The sequence below is a fragment of the Ursus arctos genome, unplaced genomic scaffold, assembly GCF_023065955.2.
Source record: "Ursus arctos isolate Adak ecotype North America unplaced genomic scaffold, UrsArc2.0 scaffold_14, whole genome shotgun sequence".
In the NCBI taxonomy this organism is placed as follows: Eukaryota; Metazoa; Chordata; class Mammalia; order Carnivora; family Ursidae; genus Ursus; species Ursus arctos.
Window position 1 is genome coordinate 43,618,218 of NW_026622808.1, and position 23,951 is coordinate 43,642,168.

Genomic DNA, 23,951 nt, shown 5'->3' on the forward strand with positions numbered 1-23,951 from the left:
ACGGGTATAGTAATTATGTCTTATAACAGGAGACTTACTTGTCGGGGGGGTGTGTGTGTGTGTTTCCAGTTCAAGTCTGACCTGATGAGTTGCATGTCATTTGTTTCAGTGTTCGCATTTCTTTGGGTTAGTAAGTTCTTGAATGGTCCAGTATTTCAACAAAAGCAGGTTTTGCCTAGCTACGACACTCGGCAGTTAAGGTTTTACTTCATTTGTGGAGTCCGTCACCTGTGTTTTAACTTGAATGCTACTTTCTGGAAATCTCTGCCAATTTGAGGGAGAGAAGAATCCAAGATTAGCAAACTTGATGACTGATTTAGAAACAGAAAGCAACTACTCCCTCAGACAAGAAAATCATGTGTGTGTGTTTTTCACATGGATTTCCATCATCTTCACATTCAGTAGAAGATCCGGTTATTATCAGAGCCCTAAAACATTGTGTGCATTTCATATCCATGTGGCTTAAGTCGGACTGACGGACGTTCTTTCGAGATTTAGGTAAAGGCAGCTAACGATGAGTGATGAAAACTTGCTTTATTATTTATGTTACCAATGCCAGGCAGTTCATAGGAGGAAAAAAATCATTTTCAGCCCTCTGCAAGAGCAGTCCTGCAAGACATGTGCCGAGTAGGAGTGACTTATGTTCAGAACCCCCTAATGGCATGGAGCAGCAGTCCAGATTGCTTTCTAGAACAGTGCCCAAATGTACAATCGGTTAGAGCTTCTTTCCGTCTGGAAACAGGCACTGCTTAAAGAAAAATGCCGTGCCCAGCAGAATCATCCAGGATACTTTGGATTAAACGATTAAAGACAACTCTGAAGAAAAGTTGACTGACTCTAGCGGTTGGAATGCAGCCCCCAGGAAGAGCAAGGCTGGAGTGTGTGTAATCGGGGCTTGGTGTGAGGCGTCAGAGGAGCAGGCTGGATCCCAGGGACACCGAGCACCAGAAGGATGCCGCCTGCTTGGCTAAAAGACCCAGCAGTAGGGCCAGCTATTGTGAAGGCCCTCCGCCAGATGAACAGGGACCCTTCTCTGGTCACAATAGCCATTCACGCTGAGCAGCCTCATTAAATATTCAGCCTGTGCTTCCGGCAGCTCATTAGGGCCGCAATGAGCAGTGACGTGGATGCTGGAAAGCCGAGGGCCAGCCAGCATCAGTAGGCAGAGGCTGAGTGAGCTGCTGATGGCTTTTCTGTGCACTGCCTGTCCTATGATGACCAGTGTTTGCTCCCTGCTTTGCCTGAAGTCCAGGTAAAATACCGCAGAAAACAGGCAGCGGACACCTGCGAGCGTCAGGTTCTTATTTCCGATGTTGTGTGGCCAGGGCCTCGGGTTTTGAGGGCTTGCCCCCTTCAAGCCCTCTGACCCTCTTAAAGAGCTGTCTGTAGCTTCGGGGGCCTTTGCTGGGCACTAACAATGTGATGCTATTGTGTACTTGGGGCTGTTTGATGAGTGCGTTTGAGGTGTGGTTTTGAACTTGGTGCTGGAGGTTTGGAAGACCAAGTTATTACTCTTCTGTAACCGGTCAAATTTAGAAATATTGTGGGGGGTCCTCCTAACGGTTTGTGCAGCAAGTTTTGCCCTGTGTATGCCAAGTGTTGGTGGATTTGAGCGGTTCACTACTAAGCTTTTCCCTTTTGAATCTCAGGAGAGGTATGGTGCAATAAAAAAATAAATATTCTTAGCTATTGGGGATTCTTCCAATAGACGGAATGTTGTCCTTCTTAAATCATGTTACTTTTCCACGGGCTCGCACTCAGTGCTGTGTGGTATTTAAAGCTGGTAAAACCTGTGAAGGAAGAATTGAAAAATGAACTCCAAGTGTATTTCTGTGGTCTCACTGTTTGCATGTTTTTCTCTTTCCTACACAGAAAATGTTTTCAGACAGCTCATTTCTATGTGGAAGATAGCAGTTCACCTCGGGTGGTCCCCAATGAAAGTATCCCTATTATTCCTATTCCGGGTAAGTAAGACACACTCTTCTTTCCAATGGGCTAATTGTTTTTCTCTTTTGTTTGTACTTCTGTGTGACAGCCATGACAAAATATTATTTTCCTAGCCTTTGAAAGCTTGCCCTAAAAGATCCTTAACTAAGGGGGGTTTAATGAAATCTTTGCTCCTTTACATATCTGCAGTGTGATGAAGTCCTCTTTGAGAGGAACAAATAACTAGGAGTTAATACAGGATAGACTCACATGCAGGGAGGGAAGTAATGGCAGACAAAAGGGAAAGCATAGATATTTGCAATCCACGTGGACCGGGTTTCATTTTGATAGGCAATTTGCACTTACTTTTTTTTTTTTTTAAATCACAATTTGTAATGCGGTTTTCTCGAATTGTCTCCTAAGATTCCGTACCCTGCAAATACTTTATCTTAGCGTTGGAAGTTTTGCTTCTTAGGATTTTGTGGGGGAAGTCTAGGGCTACACTCTTGGTCCAGGGCTTATTTCATTGGTCCTCAGGTGAAAGATGAAACACTCGGTTAGTGTTCGGGTGGGGACTGGTGGAAGACACTGTTGTGAATCCTACAAATGCCATAAACATGGGGAAGTTCGGCAGCCGCCTAGCTGTAGGAGAGGGGGTGTGGGAATTGAAGGTGGCTCCCACCATGTGTGTTTGGCATCCCTTCCTTTTTGCCAGGTTTGAACTTTCTTCCTCTGGGTTTCTGGATGTCCTGGTAAATATCTATCTTTAGATATCTCTGACGTCCACCCTCCTGACATTCATTGTTTTTTTCTAAATGGAGGCACTCCTTTTCCCCTAGTGCTGCGTCCCACACACCTGCAGCTCCCCTCATTCTCCAGAAAGGTCTTCCCTGTCTAATACGCCATGTATTGTTCTTGTTGGTTTACTGTCTCCTCCTCCGACAAAGAGAGCTTCACAGAGGCAAGCGGATGTCTCCTTAGTCCTAGGATAACACCGGCACAGAGTTAGCGTTCTTTAATTCTCGGAACAAATGAATTCACGTCAGCGAACCTTTCTTAAAGTTCTTCAGAGGCTGTATCTGTGAAGCTCGGAGGTACAGTCATTCTCTCGGTGCCACGGAATGCTTCTGTTGTGTAAAAACCTTCACGAGGTGCGGTCACAGTTGGGGGGTTCATGGGACCTTTATGTGTCAGTCTATGCGAAGTCGTTAGGGATTGCTGGAATTGGCCCCGTGTTCTCCGTTCTGGTCATCTTCTCTCACGGAAGCTTGTCACACAGAAGCAAGAGGGGTAGCAGAGAGGCTCTGGGTACGTTCCTACTGGATCATTTCATGGCTGCTAACCCATTCCCAGACAGACGGGACAGGTTTTGTGTTCCCCTCCGTTCTTCCCTGACCCTCACCCTTGAGTCTTGGTGGAGGAAACTAGTCCTGCCTTTGAGAGGAGCCGAAGCAGACAGGAGTCCGCAGTCTTCCACTTGCGCGGAGTAGGTCGTTTTGTCGAATCCGCAGGATTCGTGCACCAGCACGTGTGTAGAATCATTTTCCTCTTGCATCCCCTAGAACGTGTGGACCTCTGGCAAATGCCTAGGAGTTTCTCTCTCCTCTGAACGGACTCCTCTGACAGACAAGCTGTTGGGTACCTGAAATCTATCTTAGAAGGTTAGATGGTGAGCTGCTACTTGGGCTGTCTTTCAGTGTTTATTTTCTTTTCCCACTGGATTGGGAATCAGAAAACCTAGGATCTCGGGGCGCCTGGGTGGCACAGCGGTTAAGCGTCTGCCTTCGGCTCAGGGCGTGATCCCGGCGTTATGGGATCGAGCCCCACATCAGGCTCCTCCGCTGTGAGCCTGCTTCTTCCTCTCCCGCTCCCCCTGCTTGTGTTCCCTCTCTCGCTGGCTGTCTCTATCTCTGTCGAATAAATAAATAAAATCTTAAAAAAAAAAAAAATGAAGAAAAGAAAACCTAGGATCTCGCCCTGCCTCTGCCGTGAAACCTCTGGTCAGTGCCTTGACCTCTCTGAGCCTTAGTTCCCAAACTCTGTAAAAGGAACAGGATGTTCGATCTTACCTGCACTCGAGGCAGTGTTAAAACTCAGATGAGAAGCATTTTGGAAACTGTGAGCCAGAAATGTCAGTTGTTGAAGCGTTCTTTCCGAAATCACGGTATCGCTCACCCCAGCAGCTGTGGAGAACGAGTATCTGCCCGGTCCTCAGGTTGGGATCGCCCCGCATTCACTGGGGGTGGCCCGCCGCGCCTTGCTCTTTCCCTTGGACTTGAGGATTTTCAGTTCACTGGAATCCTGAGAAAATGCCAGTCCGTTGTGCCTGCCTTGCCACACCTCTGGGTAGGTGTTTCAGACCAGAAAGGCTTTCGAGTGTTTTCTACGTACATACTTGTGAGAAAGTTTAATTTATAAATCAGGCACAGTAAGAGAGTCACAATAATAACTAATAATAAAAAAGAAGAATTATAACCATATGTTGTAATCAAAGTTATGTGGTCTCTCTCAAAACATCTTATTATACTGTCCTCACCGTTCTTGTGATGGTGTGAGATAAAACGCCTGTGTGGTGAGCTGCAGTGAGGGGAATGACATAGGCATGTGACGTAGCACTCAGCTACTGTTGTCCTTCTGATGATACGTCTGGAGACCGCAGCTGAGTGCAAGGAACTAAAATCCCAGATGAGGGGGGACTCCTGTACTCACCACCCAAAGGCATTTCTTGAAATGGGAGTTTTTCCTAATTCATACTTGCTGGTAGTGTAAGTACTTGGGAAGAAAATTGCTTTAAATTCTCCACTGACTGAGAAATCTGTGTTCAGTCGTACCTCACTGGACGTAGCAAATGCAGCCTTGAGGAGTCGTGACACGACTGTAAAAATGAAGTAGTTGGAATGCTACAGTGCGGTGTGACGGTGAGGGACCTAAAGAAACCAAGAGCGAGGCTGCTCTCTCTCTCTGTTCCCAGATGGCACAGCCTTCTTGGGGGGCCCTTGCCAAGACACATCAACTCATTTCACCCTTAACTGGGAAGAACTTACTCCCCATGACCTTTCTTTAAAGATTTTTCAATTTAATCCCACTCTCTCCCTTTTTCTGAAACAAAACCCCCCACTGACCTGTTTAATAGTCCCATTTGTAAAATATTTTCTAATTTATGATGCACTTCAGTGATCCACTATTCTCTCTATTCTTATGGTTTCTTCTGGTTATTAGCATCCAACTATGTCATGCATAAGAAATTCAATGTAAGAGAAACACTTTTTAATAAATTCATGAGTTATTTTCACTCTGGTAAAGCTTTCACCCCAACTTTTCCTTAGTGGAGACCTCCTTGGGGTCCTTCTGAATGATTTACCCTAGGAATTATCTCATTGTTCTTATTTCCAAAAATAGTAGGATATTTACAGAGTTCATATCGAGTACTTGTTCTACCCACCAGGCCTCAGTTACATATTTTTTAAGATATTTATTTATTTATTCATGAGAGAGAAAGTGCGCACACGCACACAGGCAGGGGTGGGGGAGGAGCAGAAGGAGAAGCAGGCTCCCCGCTGAGCAGGGAGCCCGATGCAGGGCTCGATCCCAAGACCCCAGGATCATGACCTGAGCCAAAGGCAGGTGCTTAAGCGACTGAGCCACCCAGGCACCCAACCTCAGTTATATCTTATCCTTGTTCAAAACCTAATAACAGGACTACTGGACTTCCGATTTATCAACTGTTATCACTTGAACTCCTTATTTCCTATAACTGATTGTTTAAAAAGAAAGATACTTCCAGACAACGACTCTAGTAAACTGAACCATTGTACTGGTTAAAAATGTATGGATGCAGCAGGGTAAGAATGAAAACTCAGGCACCACGCTGTTGTAAAATAGAGCTTTGGGGTCATCACTAGAATATGGAATAAGCTCTGTTCCTAGAACTTCCTTTACATTTAACCATTCTTTTTAGAAAACGTTATGCAATATGTATTGAGTGTTTACTGACGACATGGTTTATTTTCACTGCAGTCGGTCCTGTAGAGACAGGTGCAGTGGATAGCCTCCTCTTACAGCTGCAGGACCTGAGGCTCAGAGACCCTATTAATTCACCCAGCTGATGGGAGGGGTGGAGCTAACTCTGGAATTCTCTGTGTGGCTTCAAAGCACAGATGCTTTGAAATGGCTCTGCCACCCCTTGGCATGCTGTTCTGACAGTTCTGATATCTCAAGACTTCAGGCACCTCATTTGGATATCCGTTCTCTAAATCAAGGCATTTCAAATACATGTGAATATCCCCTGTAGTTTTTTCCCCCGAGTTCTTGATGATGACCTTCCACCAAGCACTGACCTTTTGCCTCTCCGCTGAATTCTCTTACAGCCCGCTGAATAGTTTCGTTATTCTTTTGTTGAAGTTTCTTCCTTATCAAAAACTCATCTCTACTCTGTTCCCTAGTCCTTTTTATTCTCTTACTTTTGAAGAAAAAGACGCTCTACCCACCTATACTTCCATTCCCTGTGCAAAAATAGGCCTATGTGATTTAAATGACTTAGGGAGAAATTCACAAATCTGTTGAAACTTTTGGATGATTCTGCTGTGGTTGAAATTCATTAAACAGCTCCGGTCTTTAAATCCCAAAGTATAAGTAGAATCAGTAAGTTACACTAACTTTTTAAGAAGTATTATAAAATACCCAAATGGTTAAGGAGAGGTTTGTTAATTGATCACTCGTCCCTTAGACACAGCCATTTATAGGAATTTTTGAGGAATTCTAAGTTACTCATTTTACTAATTGACTTGAAATCTTCAGTATGTTCTCCTGATTTAACATAGCAAAGACAGTCTTGTCAGAATGAAGACATTGCTTCTTCCTGATCTCACCTGCACTTACCTAAAAAGTAGACATGCTAGAGGATGTGAATATGATGGCCAAGGTTGGTTAGCTACGTTAGAAAGAACTCTTCTAACACAAGAATATTTATCCAATGTGAAAGAAATTAAAGAAGTGCTTCTGAAGCTGCGTTCCAATCACTATAGAAGGGACATCAATTCTTTCATTGGGAAAATTTGGAATTAGACTATCTGCTCCATATATGGGAACAGTGGTTAGTTGGTTGGTTGGTTTTCCTGGTAACTTGAACTCTGACTTGTGCGGGAGAATAAAAGGGACTCTGACTCGTAATACTTTTCACTAAAGGTTCTTCAGAACCGAACGTTGCATGGTTATGGGTTCTCCATTGTTACCCTGGGAGGGGGAAGCATAATTAACTGCAGGAGCTTAGCGGTCAGTCCCCTGTAATGCTTTCTAAGTAATACTTATTTCTGTGACGTTTTTAAGATACTGAAGTGGTCACACAGTTCCTTTAAGATCCACATTATTCTTCACATCTGCAAGTACTTTTAAAAACCTAGAGTTTCCAATCAGGAGGTACTCATTTTAAAAGACACACTTCAATAATCTTTTCATTGCGTTACTGCAGCGTTACGAACATACACCATCTACAGACTATTTTCGCTGCATTGTAGTATTCTTTCAGACTTTCATTATATTACAGCTTTTTAAAATCAAAACTTAGCTTATGAAATTAACCTGATAATTGGCTAAGTTGTATGGGCTTTTCCAAATGTGCATATTGTCAGGCACAAATGTCCTTAGAAATGCTTTGTTTGTGGAAATTAGAGAATCTAACTTGCTAATAAGAGCGTTACAAAACAAAGTGTTGCTGCTAACCGGGAGCTTGGAAATCCAGAAATGATTCATGCCTTTCCAGCAGTTAAAATACATCTTAATAATTTGAAGGTCACTGGCTTCAGCAGGGTGCCAGCATATAAAGGGGTTTTAAACATGCAGTTTAAAACCCTTGGGATTAAACCAACCTTGTTGGCATATTTTATTTATACAGAGATTATCTCCAAAGGAGATTCATTGGTCTTTTGACTATAATGAAGCCTTTTCTTTATTGACTTCATTGTGTCATAAATGAAAAGAGATTTCTTTTTATGGCAGGAAATAAAATGTTCCAATCTCCACAACACTCCTTGCATCCAAAGAGTCTGATTTAGACAAAAATCTATTTGTTGTGCCCTAATGCGGAAATGAAAATCCCAATAATGTTCTTTCGTTTCATGTTTGCTTTATCTTCCTAAGTGGACACAGAGGTCTTACCAAGTGCAGAGAGAGGCCTGAACTTGGCCTCTGGGAGCTGAGCGGGCAGGCAAGAAGGGACTGAGTTCCTGAAATCCAGGTCTGTCCATTAGAGGGGTGGTGAACAGCCCAGTTGTGGGACTTGGAGGAGTAGGGGTGTAAGGTCTGAGCAGGAGGGACTTGACCCAGGGACTGTGTTGGGGCTTTAGAGGTTTCCCCTGCTGAGGGACAGAACTGGTTGGGATTTGGCATAGGGTTGCGGGAACTGCTATGGGTTAAATGAACTTCACAGAGATTGGTGGCAGAGTAGGCGACTGAAGGCCATCTGGGCTGGTAATGGTGATTATATATGTACCTGCACCCTGCCGATACGGATACTTTCTTAAACGGACGTTAAACCAGTCAACCCCAGCACTAAGCATCTTGGCAGGAAGGTAAACCGTGCAACACTTCATTTTACCTGACATCATCAACATGATCAGAATACCAATGTGAATTTTCTAGGTTGACTGAAGCTTACTGTTAAAGCCAAAGTGTATCTTTCATTCCTTTTAAGTCAGAAAGTTTCTTTAAAAAGCATTATTGGGGGCGCCTGGGTGGCTCAGTCAGTAAAGCATCTGCCTTCAGCTCAGGTCATGATCTCAGGGTCCTGGGATTGAGCCCCACATCAGGCTCTCTGCTCAGCAGGGAGATTGCTTCTCCCTTTCCCTCTGTGCTCTCTCTCTCTCAAATAAATGCTTTTTATTTATTTTTTTTTTAAATATTGTGGTTTTCTGCCCTCTCTAACCACGTGTGTTCAATTTAAGGTCTAGAGAGAGGTCCCAAAAAATGGAAGACACAAGGCTTCAGAGTCAGCCTGGCCCCACCACGTGATAATGGACCTTGGCCAAGCTCTTGGGTCTCCTTTAGCCAGTCTCCCCATCTGTAAAATGGGTAATCACAGCCCCAAATCATAAGGCCACACAATTAGCACCCAACAATACATCCTAGTTATCAAGCATTTACTAAATGCCAAGCACTCTTGTAACTGCTTCGGTCATCTGTTGACTTTTCATAACTCTCTATGAAAGTCATTATCATTCCCATTTTACAGATAAGGAAAGGGAATTACAGAGGGGTGAAGTCCTACCACCAGGCCATCTGGCTCTGGCTTCTCCACTTACACCAGTGCCCCTACATGCCTGGCACACGGGATGCTTTCTACCATCAGTAACAAGAATGACAGCTAGACAGTTTTACTGAGTGACAGGCTGAAGACCCAGCCACGGAGCTGCATGATGGGCTGAGCCCTCTGCGGCACCTCCCTGGGGATGATGTTCAACAACAGCCTCGGCTGCTGATTTTTTCCTTTCTAATATCAAAAAAGACAAGCAAGTGAAGTTTTCGCTTTCTGTTTATGTTATTCCTGAAGAGGAAGAGAAAGTGAAGTGAGCACAGGCAAGGTTAGAACCACAGACCAATATAGGGGTGATTTCCCTCTACCCGGCTCCAAATTGCAAATACAGCAGAGACATAACCAGATTCTGGAAGCAGCTTTTCTCTATGTTCAATGCGTTATTCTTTATTTATTATGTTTTATTTAACGTGAATAATCTCGAGCTCTTTTTTACCTCCATGGAATCTCTCGTCTTTGGTACTTTCTTCTTAGTAGATGTTCACCCTCTCTCAATGTGCCTCTTTGGGTACCTTGCAAACCAGAGACTAACTTCAGACGTCATCAGAAGTGGTTCGTAAGGCTGCTGACCACAGTAAAAGGCCTCTTTTATATGAAGTTTAATTCCAACCACCGAGAGCTGAAATCTTGGAACAAAGTGTAAATAACAACATGGAATAACAATCTTACTCTTAAGGTGCTGATTCTCAACTGACTATACCAAACCTCTTCTAATGGGGTGATTTAAGGATAACAGCAGCACTCTCATTTTTGCCTAATTTAAATCTTTGGTATCTGAAAATTCTGTAACTAAAAATATTGGCACAAAATTAAACGGGAACATTTTATCCAAGATACTCTGTTTAATTAACCGAGATACTCTTGTTTCATTCCTTGTTCTTCCTGGAAATTGTACTTGGAGAATGAAGACGAGCCGGGGGTCACATTGTGGAGCAGCACGGTCTTCCCGTGCGGTACACACCGGGCTTCAGATCACACCTCTGCTTGCGGAGTTATTGGTCACTTTGGACATGTTGCTTCCATTACCTTGTGTGGCATGTGAGGAGAGCAGTGTTCACCTAGTTCTGGTAAAGCTGAATGTATGGCAAGCATTTAGCACGGTCCCTGGTGACCAGTAAGGGCGCAATACATGGTGATTCTCTTATCATTCTGTGGAGTCTCTCTTGAGACCGTTTCAATTATATCCTCACCATCTCCCTCACTAACCTGTAGTTAGTGAAAACCTCTCCCTTTGATTCGAGCTCACATTTTTTTTTCTTCATCACCACTACACTGGTGACATTTATTCTCACCTGAGTCATCAAATCCATCCTTTTCATGACACTTGGCATCTTCACCATGTAATCCTTGCTCACTCCTGCTGATATTCATCGCTTCTGCAACACAAATGTGCCCTTGGGCGGAGACCATCTCCCTAATGCCTGGCTGAGTCCTGGGTGCTCGGTAAATGCCTCATCCAGTGGTTTCCCATTCACTCTGACCCAGACCACGGCCATTCTCTCTTGACCTTGGGTCTGCGGCCAGCTTCTGCCATTGTCTGGCCTTCGGTTAATCCTTCTGAGCTTATTTTCTCAACTATGAGATGAGTAGGAAAATAGTACCCATCTCGCGGGGTTACTGGGAGGTTTGGAGTAGATGTAATCCACCTAAAGGGCGTGGAGAGTGCCTGGCCCGTGGTTAGTGCTGCTGATGGTCTCTGTGTCCGTTAATGCAACAGATATGTAAGTGAAATGCCATCTTTCACGTGGATGTCCTCTAACACCACGGGGTCTTGCCAGACAAAATCTGACAAGATCAGGTCTACAACACGGTCCTAATTGTTTGGCCTTCTGCTAGTTACAGTCATTTTATAATTATCTGGCTCATGTTGCGAGAAATTTAATGAAGAACTATTTAAGAGGAATAACTATGAGGACTTCTAATTAGTCATAGCCTTATATTCTTCTTCATATTGAGAAAAAAGATTTGTGACCCTTCAGCTTCATTTATCTTGATTGAAAGACAGTGTATTATTGGGTTGCTGGTAGCGGTCCGTACCGCGTGCTTATGTGCGTGCATCTGCATGTGTGTGTCTGTCTGCCTGTCTGTCTGCCTGTCTGGTAGTTTTATGATGTTACTGGTGGTGCCTGGAAACCCAGAGGGGTGTGGTTAGACTTCCCTGGATCAAGAAGCTAATTGGAGAGACTAGTGAGTCATATATTTCCATGATTATCCTACTGAGCTCTGCTGGATTTTTCCAGCATCTAGCGGGGGGGACAGCAGGCAGACTGATTTCTGGACATGTATGGCATTAGCTGGGATATTATACTTGGGCACTTGGCTGAAAAAAATAAATAATAAATTGTTACCCTGAAAACCTTTTTTTTTTTTAATGACTCGAGGTGGGCTTTGGCCTTTAAAATGCCATGTTTTCTGCCTTTTTTGGTTTTTGACTTTGCAGAGTAAAATATCTCTAAAGCTGACGTGTTTTCTTATTTTGAACTAGAGTCTGTATGCGCCATGAATTTATTGGAATTCTAAAATTCTAAGTTATCATGGGATAAATGTTGCCCTCGGCCTATTGCGGTATTAACGATGTCCCGCTCGGAAACAGTGTTGTGTTTGGTTTCTAAATAAGCTGGAACGAAATGCTGCAGTCTGTATACTAAAGTGTTTGCGGGGGTAGGTTGTGTCCCATCTCGCTCATTTTGCCTCTTGTCCAAAGAGGAGTTTCTTTGGGTTAATCTTTTCAAGACTCCCGATTTTGTACCTATTAACCCTTATCTCAACTTCAGATCATTTCTTTGCCACTTGATCTTGATTGTAGGATTTGCTTACTTCTAAACATTGTAGGCGAAGTTGATCAGATAATTTTGGAAATTTTTCTTGAACTGTGCATTCTGCTCAATATTCTGGGGAAACGTTTTGGCTCCGCTTACTTTGTTAATGCTGGTGACATCATTATGGGAGCTATAGATTTCTCGGGCGTGCAGAATGATTGCATATTCATGAACATCTTCAATCCTGAAATATTTGTAAATAACTTGGCAATTTTTTTCATAAGGTGGCCTATTAAAATGATTAGGTCTTTAATTGTCCACACAGAAAGAATTGGTGCTTCCAGAGCGCCATGTATTTGATCAGTAACATTTCTGTGCTGAGCAGTTTGGATTATGAACATGTAAGTCACCTTCCTTAAACAAAGTATAAGAGATGCTATTTTCCGCTTAAGAATGATTCAAGTTTGAAAATGTCAATAGATGCAAAAAGCCACCCTAGAGCTTTGCTCTCTCGAAAGAAAGTAGAGAAGGAATGACATAGTCAATGTTAACTGTCACCAGATGAAGAGAAATCAGATTGTCAGGCCTGGATCTATAACATTCTTGCCAAAGTAGGACCTCATTTACACATACAGATCTTCATACCCTTTGCTAAGAAAAGCATCTGTGGCAGTTTAGATGTTTGTGCGTTTGCCAAAGATCTTTCACTCTGAATAAAGTAAATGTCATGTCTGTTGTTTATCTCAAATTCAGCAGAGTATTTTTAAAGAAATATTTGCGGGGGAGGGTCGAGGGAAGGCGGTTGGGGAGCTCCAGTTCGTGGGGTGTGGCAGTTTTGTGGCCGGTACTCCAGTATCGGACCAGATCTGGAAAAATCCGCCCAAAACACACTTTGGGCTCATGAACTGCAAATATCCTTCTGAAGTGACAACACTACAATAAGTTGGAATGTGGAGTCTTCCTGAATCTATACCTAGTCTGTCAACACCCAAAAAATCCAGTTAATTCAGTCAAACTGATTATTTGGCATCGTGTAGACACAGCTGTCTTGAACTAAAATTTTGAACACTTAAACATAGATGGCATTGTACCCAAGCCAGCTGGTACAATGGCATCTCCCTGTAATTGTGTATAAAGATTGCTGCGACTTCAGAGACTGGAAATAGAACTTCATTGCTCCAAGTTCAAGCAGGACCTCACTGAAGAGCAATTGAAAAAAAAAAAATCTTAGGTTGTGATAAAATTTCTTGACAAATAGGTACCCTTAGGAAGTTCAGACTTTCAGTTATTAGTATGATGTGGTAATTTAACTATGTAAATTGCCTTGAATATTAAAAAATATATATATATGAATTCCCTAGGTACTTAAAAAAAAAAACAACAACTGTATTTAACCTAGTTTCTAGGCACTCAAAATCCTAGTGAGACAGAAAAGTAGAACACATCCTGAGACTTTTCTTAAGGACATCTACTTCGGGTGATACAGTCCTTCCACTCCCCACAAAAGTCAAACGTCTGTCTTTAATAATCCCTTATCGGTGTCCCTTGTTTTATTGAAGTATATTCTGTGTGACTCTGAATGTCATTTTATCCCCACAGATGACATGGAAGCCATTCCTGTCAAACAGTTTGTTAAACACATTGGTGAGCTCTATTCTAATAACCAGCATGGGTTCTCCGAGGATTTTGAGGTATGTTTCAAAACTGGAAATTAATTTCCAGAAACCCAACTCTTCTTTTATAAGGATTTTTATAAACTTGAAATGAATCCATTCAAGCATAACAAAAAAAAATACTGGAAAAAGTTGGAGAGTGTTCTTTTTTCTTTACACTTCTACTTCTTTTCCCCCAAAAGACTAGGTGAGAGGGGGTGGGTTGCCCATGTCCTGCACATGCGCTTCCAGAAAAGAACAGACTTAGTGGTGGAAGAGAGGCCAGCCCCCAGGTTCTGTCTTCATCGTAATCCTCTCTGGGACAGTGGTAGGGCCCGTGTGTCTGGGCTGCACAAAGTGCAGAGAAGGCAGCAGATCTGCAGTCTGGGGAACGGGGAGCTGGCTCCGTGGGAGGCAGTGTGCTTCCTTCTCCTTGGACCAGTCACTTCCTTTCCGATGGCCCAGCTTCCTCGTTCTTAGAAATGGCACGCCTGTCACTGACATCCCAAAGTTGGGAAAAGGGAATGATGCCCGTCCTTGAGAGTGCCGGGTTACCTGGTAAGCCCCTGCAAAGGCGGATGATGGTGGTTTTCGTGATGATTAATCCTTGGGGAGAAGACGTGCGTGAACACAGCCCTGTGATTTTAAGAGCTGTGGCAAAGGAAACAAGGTAGAGCGCAGCACGCACCGCCCTGCCAGCTCCGGGTTCCCTGCCAGTGCATCAGTGACAGGGTGTCAATGAGGAGCTATTAAACAGACTGCCCTTTTCTTCACTGAGGCGCTTAACTAAGGCACATCTCTGGCAGCAAGAGTTGTGCCGAGGAGGCCAAGTTTTCATGGCAGCTCAGCTGTCTTCTAGCTTTGTGGGTGAGTCGGTGCCTTTCTCTCGCTCATTCTTCCTTTAAAATGGAAATGACGATGGTGCTGCTGAACTGCCCACCTCTTTTCACAAAGTGGGATTCAGGGCTTAAATGGTGTCATGGAAAGGAGGCACAGGGAGAGATGAACACGGGACCCAAAGCCCCCGTCTCTGTGCAAATTCAGAGTCCCCAGAGGCCATCATAAAGGCAATTCTGACAACTGGTTTGAAAGGAAGTCTTTCTGTTAGTTTTTTGTTTTTCTGAGCAAACCAAAGCAGAGGTGGGAGAGAGAAGGGACCCTCTGATTTATTCGGCAAAGTCCTATGTATCATGGGACAAACAAAAACATGTCAGGTATTTAATGTGACTATTAGATGCTTACCAAAAGAGGTGCCCATTCAAGTACGAAGAACATGGTTTAAAGTCAAACATTTTGTATTCATGAGGACAGCAAATGTGTGTGCTGTTGAAGTGATTTAGTTCAATTGACTGTTGGCTGGATGACTGAGCAAGAATATTGAGGCATTTAACAATGTTGATGGTATTCAGGACAAACATTTATCCTCTGGAGAACAGAATTAGATCGGGATGACCAAATGCAACTCCAGTTTCTCAATTATTTATGATTTGAGACCCCGGTGCTATTCATTACAGCTGGTTTTGACACCATTTAATTATTCAAAATAATCAGCTACACCTCTATAAACTCGATCTGACTTAAAATGGGCTTTGCTGCATCAAAATCAAGCCTGTTAACAAATTCTGGGCATCTGCACCCTGTTTCTATCCTTAAAAAAAAAAAAAGTGGCTAGAAGCTTTTGTCTCCTATATTGAACTTTTATAGCTTAAGTCTTACTAGCTGGTGGTGAAGGGAGGGGTGCAGGAGGGCAGGGACAAGGGAGGCCTTGTTCTGCGGTTGTCGTTTCACAGTTCCTCCTGGTCTGAAGGTAGAACGTCAGAGCTATTCAGAATAGGAAGACTGTCCTGTCTTCTGAAAAGAACAATAAGGCAGCAACGTAAAGGGAGGAATGAAACAGAACAAGTCCTTAAGATACTGTCCTCTTCTCACTGAGGGAGATTTCGAAGTATTTTACAACAGTAGTGGTATTCGTTTTCGGCAGCTCTGCTAAAAAGGATAACTGGTAGCAGGCTGTTTAAGGAATTATTAAGGCTGTTTTATAAACAAGATAGGAACAGGCTATTAAAAAAGGTCAGGAAAAGAGATTTTTGTGCGATTTAAAGAAAAACAAAACTGGGGCGCCTGGCCAGCTCGGTCGGTGGAGCGTGTGACTCTTGATCTTAGGGTTGTAGGTTTGAGCCCCACGATGGATATAGAGATCACTTAAAAATAAGTAAAAATCTTTAAAAAAAAAAAAAAAGGAAAGGAAAACAAAACAGAACCCTCATTATGGTAGGAGAGTAGTAAAGTCAACCCCAGATTTCCAGATCTTTTTAAGTGCAAGAAGGGTGGCCAGCATTTACTTATTAGCAGGGCACGTGGATTATTTCACTTGTTCCTCGGAACTACCCCACGACGGGGTGCTAGTCTATGGTTCCCGTTTTACAGATGAGGAAACTTCCTCCATGGGAAAACTGAGGCTTTGGTTGACTCCGTTTTGAAATGACAGAAGTTAGGTTTTTAAGACCAGGCCAACAGACTCAAGCCCACATGTGTAACCTCGAGACCCTCCACGCTCTCATTAAAGTGGTGTCCTGTAGTGACCTGGAGTCAGAAGGAGAAAAAAATACCAAGATTACCAATGATTGTCTAAAACTGATCACGCAGCTGACAAGCCAACAATTGCCTTGGCAAAAAAAGGGGGGGGGCAGGAGAGGAAACAGCTCCCCACCCACTAAAAGTACTGAGAGCCCACTCCATGACCTTTATGGCCTAGAGCCTTCCAGCTAGTTGAGAATCTGACTTATAAAAATCTTAAACAACATCTGCATAGAGGCCTAAAGTTAGTCAAAGAACTCATCTTAAAATTATAAATACTATTTGACAATTGATGTGTGGCCATTAAGAATTGAGAAAAGCAATTCATCTGACAGTTACGGAGTACCTGTTATTCTGTGGACATAATACAAAGTGTAGAGTTGAATTTGAGACCTTGCCTTCAAGGAGTTCAGTCTGGTGGGGGATGGAGACCAGAGTGGGCAAAGCAAAACACGTGCTCAATACGGATAGAAAGTTCCGGAGGAGGGCAAAGAAGAAGAAAGGCTTCTATACATTTTGATTATTTCACCAGAATTTCTATTTGCCCCATCCTGTTTTAAAATCTTGGATGGAAGTGAAAAAAAAGAAAATTGGTGAATAGCTGTCATATGTTCAGAACTTTGCTGCTTGGAGGAGAATGAGAAAAACGATTCACTGGTAATTTTGAGTCTTTGGCTAGAGGTGATGCAGCCAGCGTTTTGTCCTTGTCAGATAAATTTTGGAGACTGGTAAGAGCTGGCAACATTATACCTCTAGCAGATTCTGCAGTCACTGGAAATAACATCAATCCTTGTCTCAGGATGGCGTTCGATGACTCTGTTTCCTTGGCTACCTGAGCTGACTTGAACCTCACTCTTCCCCGGCCTCCTCAGTCCTCATCCAGGAGGCTTCCAAAGGCACAGTGCTAGCGTTATCTTTCCAAAGGAGAGGGCTCTGAGGCCGTGTGGGTCGATAGAATTAATAGGCAGCGGTCAGGAGCGTCACAAGTTGGAAGGCTGAGTGCGGAGACGAGGCCAGAGGTCCAACCCCCTTGACAAGATCCTTTGGGGGAATCGCCTCGCTTACAATTAACTCCAGCTGAGCCAAATTTGGGCCAGTTGCTCGTCTTAAATCAGGAGAACAAAGCTTTGTCCACCTGAGCCCATGTGCTCGAGGGATCCGTGGCCACAATCACTTTATGCAAGATGCAGCGTTCCATCGTTGCCATCGACTCATAATAGGGTGTCACCAGACCCCAGGGAGGGGGGAGGGTCATGCTGCATGAGATGGCAGCCTGCAAGATGGCAGAAAAGAACTCTGAGTCCCTGTGACAAAATGCCACTTAGGGTCTGAAATGTCTTAAGAACATTTTTAAACCCTTAGCATGAAGAAAACCATAGTTGAGGTTTTTATGAAGAGTGAAGAGACAGCTAGCCAGAATTCACAATAGTGTATGAAAAATAATTGTATTTTACAGACCCACTGCAGGAAATCCTATGGCCTTTTCAAAGGGCACGGAAGTAAAGCTGTTTGGCAATGGGAAGGGAGCTGGTGAAGATAAGGTGGGACCTTGAAAGCCTGGCTAGGGAATCTGGGTTCTAACTAGAGGTTTCTGGGGAAGAGAGTAACAGGGTCAAAGCAGCAGCATTTGAAGACGTTCGATGTGGCTGCAGTTGGTAGCCTGAGCAGAAGCGGGAAGATGGCATGTCACCAGTATCCAGCAAGGGCCAGCTGTGTGTCAGCCACGAGGCAGAGCACCAGGCCATAGTGACGACCTAAAGTGCTCACCTTTGGGAGCACAGTCCCCGTAACACAGCTGTAGGCTGCCTGAACCCACACACTGGAAGTGTCCATATACTCGCTCTAACACTGGGTCACCTGGTCCTAAGTGGGTTCTTCTCAACTTCTTTGGGAAGCTGAGAAATCTGAAAGATTTGCAGATGTATTTTTTATTCCATCATGATTTCACATCAAGCCACAGAATGGTAGGACAGTAGGTCTCCACGTGCCTTGTCGATAACTTCTCAACTCATTGACCCCAGGCAGCGGGCGATCTCGCCTCCTCGGTCTCCCAGAGTGCTGAATATACCAACTTGCGGTGTTTTTGTTTAAGTTTTACTTTATTGTTAAATCTCTTGTTTTCACTTGGCTTTTTTTCTGTGGTTTTGTGCCTGTCGATACTCAGGATACCCATTTTGAGAATTCCAACTCTGTTATATGGACGGTAAAATACGAACAAGCTTAAATCTTACACTGTTTATCAGACTGCCGAATAGGTAACTTGGCTACACACACTCCATCAGCCAGTGTCACTTCGAAGGGTTTTAACACCTATTAAAATCACATTAACTTTGAAATGCCAGTCCTGATGGAGAAAAGCCACTCCAGGATCAGATGATATTACCAGCATCTAAATGAGGCAAACAGTTCTGCAAGGAATTACAGATGACATTATTATCCACAAGACAAAATCAGGAGGCCTTAGGCAAACCCCTCGGGTTCTCATAAAATCAGATTTAACATTATTTATGACTATTCTTTGTTTTCTGTCATTCATATAATTGGAAAAGTGAAATAGAGGCAACAGATCAGACCCACGGTTTTAGATAACAAAGAGTTTGATTGGCCATATTGAATGACTGCTCTAAACAGTGCAGACAGCTGCTCCCAAGGACTCTTGGTCAATTGCATTATATTATAATAGAGGCCTGAGCTCAGTCCATAGCTGGGGTGGTCAGATCCACACAATAGGGAAAAAAAATCAACCAAGTGAATCTCAAGCTAAAATACGGAAAGCTATCATCTCTTAACACAAGATGCTTTAGCAACCCAGTATGCCAAAGTATGACCTTCAAAACCCAGAAACAAAAGGATGTCAGCTTATTTCAGGAATTTATGTATAGATTGAATTAATGTCTTCCAGAATACAAATCTGTTTTCAAAGGATTTCTGCCCCTGAAACTATTCAAAGGTGTATGCCTCAGGCGTTCAAGGCAATTCTAAAAGGCCAGTACCCCCACGTACTTTGAGTAGAGGTAGCATTGCTTATGTTTTTGGAGATGTTAAGATATCAGACTCATCACGTGATGCCTACCCTTTATCTCACTTTAGAAAAAAGAACCAAAGGCAGCCTGAAACCCCTTTAAACCACCATTTGTGAAACCATAGGTTATAAACCATTTTAGAAGAGAAAATAGAGTTTATCACATTTAGTAAACATAACAAGAGTAAGAATTGTGAAACACACACTTTCCCCAAGAGGTGTGTTGAATTAATACCTGTGGATTTTTTTTTTCTTTCTTTTTTTAATGGACAACTGGGAAGGTCTGCAATTATGAAAAATTGAACATACCACTTCCAAGAATCAGGGGTTCATGAGTATGGTCTCTTTGCATGGGTTGTGACCCTTTGTTTTTAGACTTTAAATTATTTGATTACAGTGAGTTGGTTCCTCCATGGAGAGAAGAGAGGGACCCCTCACTGGGAAGTACTTTGTGAATATAAAAGACAACCAGTTCCTCGTTTTCATTATTCCTAATGTGAATGTTATGGAAAGCATCCATAATTGCTATGCACCTCCTTGGCGGGGGGGGGGGGAGTCTACATGCACCTAAACTCTTACATCTGTTACGTGTAAAATATTTCTCTCCTGATAATTTTCTGTCACTTGCTCCTGCTCTTTGTAGCAGCTGTGCACTGCTAATGACTTCCCTTATTAGTTAATTCCGGTACTTTCTTGGGTTTGAACCATACACCGTAGAAAAATTTGACTTTACAGCAACCTTGTATTACGCTAATGCATGATGTTTACATTCGTGGCAAAGGTAGCTGAAGAGTTGCCTTCTAAAGGAGAATTTAAATGAAACTGGAGTTCACAAATAATTCATCAAATCTCTATATATTTGGGCCACACAGGACAGGTCACTGGGCTAATACAGTAGCGTCACTTCCGGACGGAGTGTAATCAACTTGCACTGATAGTTATAAAAGGAGCTATATGGTCTATAAGCATATTGCAAATGATGGCGGAGATTCTACTCTTGCCTGGAAAATTCTTGTTCATCCTTTAAAACTCAAATGATCTTCCTGAAGCCTTCCTCTGTGCTCCCACCATAGTTTCTTGAGGACTCTTTTCTATTAACCACATTTGACTGTCATTGTCTCTTGGCATGTTTTCCTACCCCATCAGGCTGTGACATATTCAAAGACAGATACGATGTTTTGTAATCCCTATGCCTAGGTCACAGGCTGGAATGAAGTAGATGATTGATGAATTAGTAAAAACGGAAATCCTTTTATCTTCTTCACATCCTTCCTACATGAACATGTCAATTATTTCTGAAGTTGAGTTTGGGGAGGTAATGGGGAGGCCGCAGCTAGGGAGCAAGTAAATACTTCATGCTTTTGGATATATAGTTCCTTTCTTCCTACACCCTTGCTAGACATTGAAAGTGTGTCTAAAATTTTTGAAATTTTGATTTTTTTTTTCACCAGGAAGTCCAGCGCTGTACTGCCGATATGAACATCACCGCAGAACATTCCAATCATCCAGATAACAAGCACAAAAACAGATACATCAACATTTTAGCATGTAAGTAATAAACTTTAAACTATCTTCAACTGTGAGGAAATTAAATCTTCATGCTGGGGATGAGCAGAAAGCCAAGCAATCAGGAATGCCAAGAGAGAATTACACTCACCAGTTAACCTCTCGTTAGCCCATCTTCAACAGTGGATAAGAAGAAGTGGGGACATTTACAGCCCCCTGAGTCTTTCATTAAGCTGTCAGGTCTCTACCTAAGAATAAGGTGGTTGGAAGAAATGTTCTGAGCTTCATGGTTCTCTTGTGAAGTGGCTTCATACCAGACGCTGGGAACCAAAGTTTGAATGTCCTGTGGCTCTCTTGACATTGCTTTTAAGTGGGGAGAGCCAAGATTTTAAATAAAATAAAGAATACTGAAAATGGATCAATAAACTGAATTTCTAAGACTAGGTAGTGTACCTTCAGTGGGCTATACCTTCAGGGATGGAGGCACCAGTCCTTGGGGCCCATGCATTTTGTCCTTTCTACCATCTTTCCAAGGTCTGGAGTACTCTGGCGTTTGGGAAGCAAACAAGTAAGCATTCTTCTTATAGAACCTTACGGGAATACTCTAGGAACACAGTCTTCTTCTGGCTATAGTGCTGCTTCTTATAGACACTGGGGGTTTGGGTCACTGGCAGATAATATATGCTTTGATACTAAAGGCAGAGGCACACATGTTTATGGTTAGCATACACTACGGTAAGGAACACATTCCATAGAATTTTATAGTGCATTAAATTGAACCATTTAAATTTGAATGCTACTGTAGATAAACCTTTTTATAATGCTTTAGTGAGATAAAAATCACATACCATATGAAATTCACCCATTTAAAGTTAATTTATATTTAAATGGGAATTTAAATATAAACTGAATTGCAGTGTTTTTTAGTATATTCGCAGTTGTACAACCATCACCACTACCTAATTTTAGAACATTTTCAGCACCCCAACAAGAAACCCCATACCCATTAGCAGTCATTCCCAATTCCTCCTTTTCCCTAACCCCTAGAAACCACTTACTTTTCTATTTCTATGTATTTGCCTATTCTGAACATTTCATATAAATGGAATCCTAGACTATGTGGCCTTTTGTGTCTGGGTCTGTTCCACTTAGCATGATGTTTTCAAGATGCATCCATGTCGTCTCTTAGATCGGTATTTCATTCCTTTTTATGGCTGAAAAATACTCCACAGTATGGATATGCCACATTGTGTTTATTCATTCATCATTTGACGGACATTTGGGTTGTTTCGACTTTTTGGCTATTATGAATAATGCTGCTATGAACATTTGTGCAGACATATATTTTCAATTCTCTTGGATATATACTTGGGAATAGAATAGCTAGGTCATATGGTAACTCTATGTTTAACATTTTGAAGAACTGCCATACTGTTTTCCAAAGTGGCTGCACTGTTTTACATTCCCGCGAGCAATATATGAGAGTCCCAGTGTCCATATTCTCATCAACACTTGTTACTTTTATATATCTACCTCTATAGATAGACATATATATATATATATATATATATATATATATATATATATATATATATATATATATAGCTTTGCTAATGGGTGTGAAGTGGTATCTCATTGCCATTTTAATTTGCATTTCACTAATGATTAGTAATGTTGAGCATCTTTTCATGTATTTATTGGCCATTTGTAGATCTTCTTTGGGAAAATAACTATTCAGATTCTTTGCCCATTTTTAAATGAGATTACTTATCTTTTTGTTGCTGAGTTGTAGGAGTTCTTTATACATTCTGGAAACGAATCCCTTATACAGATAAACATTTGACAAATATTTTCTCCCATTCTGTGCATGGTCTTCTCACTTTCTTGATGGTGTCCTTTGAAGCATAAATTATTTTAATTTTGGTGAAACATAATTTTTCTTTTGTTGCCTGTGGTTTTGGTGTCATATCTAAGAAACCACTGCGTAATCCAAGATCATGAAGATTTACACCTTTGTTTTTGTCAGAGTTTTATGGTTTTAGCTTTTACATTTAGGTCTTTTATCCAAATAACTCTTATATATGTGAGGCAGAGTCGAAGTGTATTCTTTTGCCTGTTGATAGCCAGTTGTCCTACACTATTTGTAGAAAAGACTCTTCTTTCCCCCACTGAATTGTCTTAGTGCCCTTATTGAAAATCAACTGACCACGAATGTCAGGGTTTATTTCTAGACTCTCAGTTCTCTTCCATTGATCTATAGGTCTATCCTTAGACCAGTATTGCTTCATCTTAATGACAGAGTATAGCTTTGTAGTATATTTTGAACTCTGGAAACTGTGAATGCTCCAACTTTGTTCTTCTTTTTCAAGATTGTTTTGGTTATTCTGGGCCCCTTGTGTTTCCTTATCAGTTTTAGGATCAACTTTTCTATTACTGCAAAAGATGTAGCTGGGATTTTGATAGGCACTGCATTGACTCTGTGGATTAATCTTAACAGTACTGTCTTCCATCCATGAAGATGGGATGTCTTCCCACATTTATGAGGTCATCTTTTATTTCTTTAAATGATGTTTTATAGTTTGCATTGTGTTACACTTCTTTGGTTGAATTTAAGCATTCTTTTTGATGCTATGGTAAATGGAATTGTTTACTTAATTTTGAGATCTTCCATTGTGTATAGAAATACAATTTTTTTTTTTTTTTAACATTGATCATGTATCCTACAACCTTGGCTGAACTCATTTATTCTAATAATTATTTTCTGTGGATTCCTTAGAATTTTTATATACAAGATAATGTCACCTACTAATAGAGTTTTACTACTAACTCTAAAGTTTTAAAAGGACCACAAGTCATTTTTGAATAAGAGTATTGGTTCCACTTATGTGAGAGAATGAAGAGGTAACAAATGGAACGAGGAAGAGTCAAACTTTACTTTTCTCTCCAGTCTTTGAATGGATGGACTCTGACAGTATTTGTTGGCCAAATCAGTCAAGGCTCACCTTGCTGAGATTATATAAGGATGTGTCCATCTATATACCTCATTTCTAACCATGTAAGTCAGGCAGGGATACATACACATGTGTTCCTTGAGTATATCCACACATAGCATTCTCTCCACCGTGGCAGTCCTTACTTTGGTGACCTCAGTGCTTGGCTGAAAGTATGTGGTAAAAAAGAGGGAGGAAATCAAAGCAGCGTCT

The 23,951-nt window shown here is 42.1% G+C and overlaps 1 protein-coding gene across 7 annotated transcripts in view; it reads left to right on the forward strand.

Moving 5' to 3' along the window:
* The window catches only part of PTPRG (protein tyrosine phosphatase receptor type G), a 681,996-nt gene that overhangs the window by 623,281 nt on the left and 34,764 nt on the right, over nt 1-23,951 (forward strand). For all 7 annotated transcript variants that reach the window (XM_026501151.4, XM_026501155.4, XM_026501152.4 and 4 more), the window contains 3 exons: nt 1,873-1,964; nt 13,591-13,682; nt 20,694-20,790. In XM_026501151.4, the coding sequence (XP_026356936.2) occupies nt 1,873-1,964; nt 13,591-13,682; nt 20,694-20,790 (281 nt within the window). The remainder of the gene's footprint in view (nt 1-1,872; nt 1,965-13,590; nt 13,683-20,693; nt 20,791-23,951) is intronic.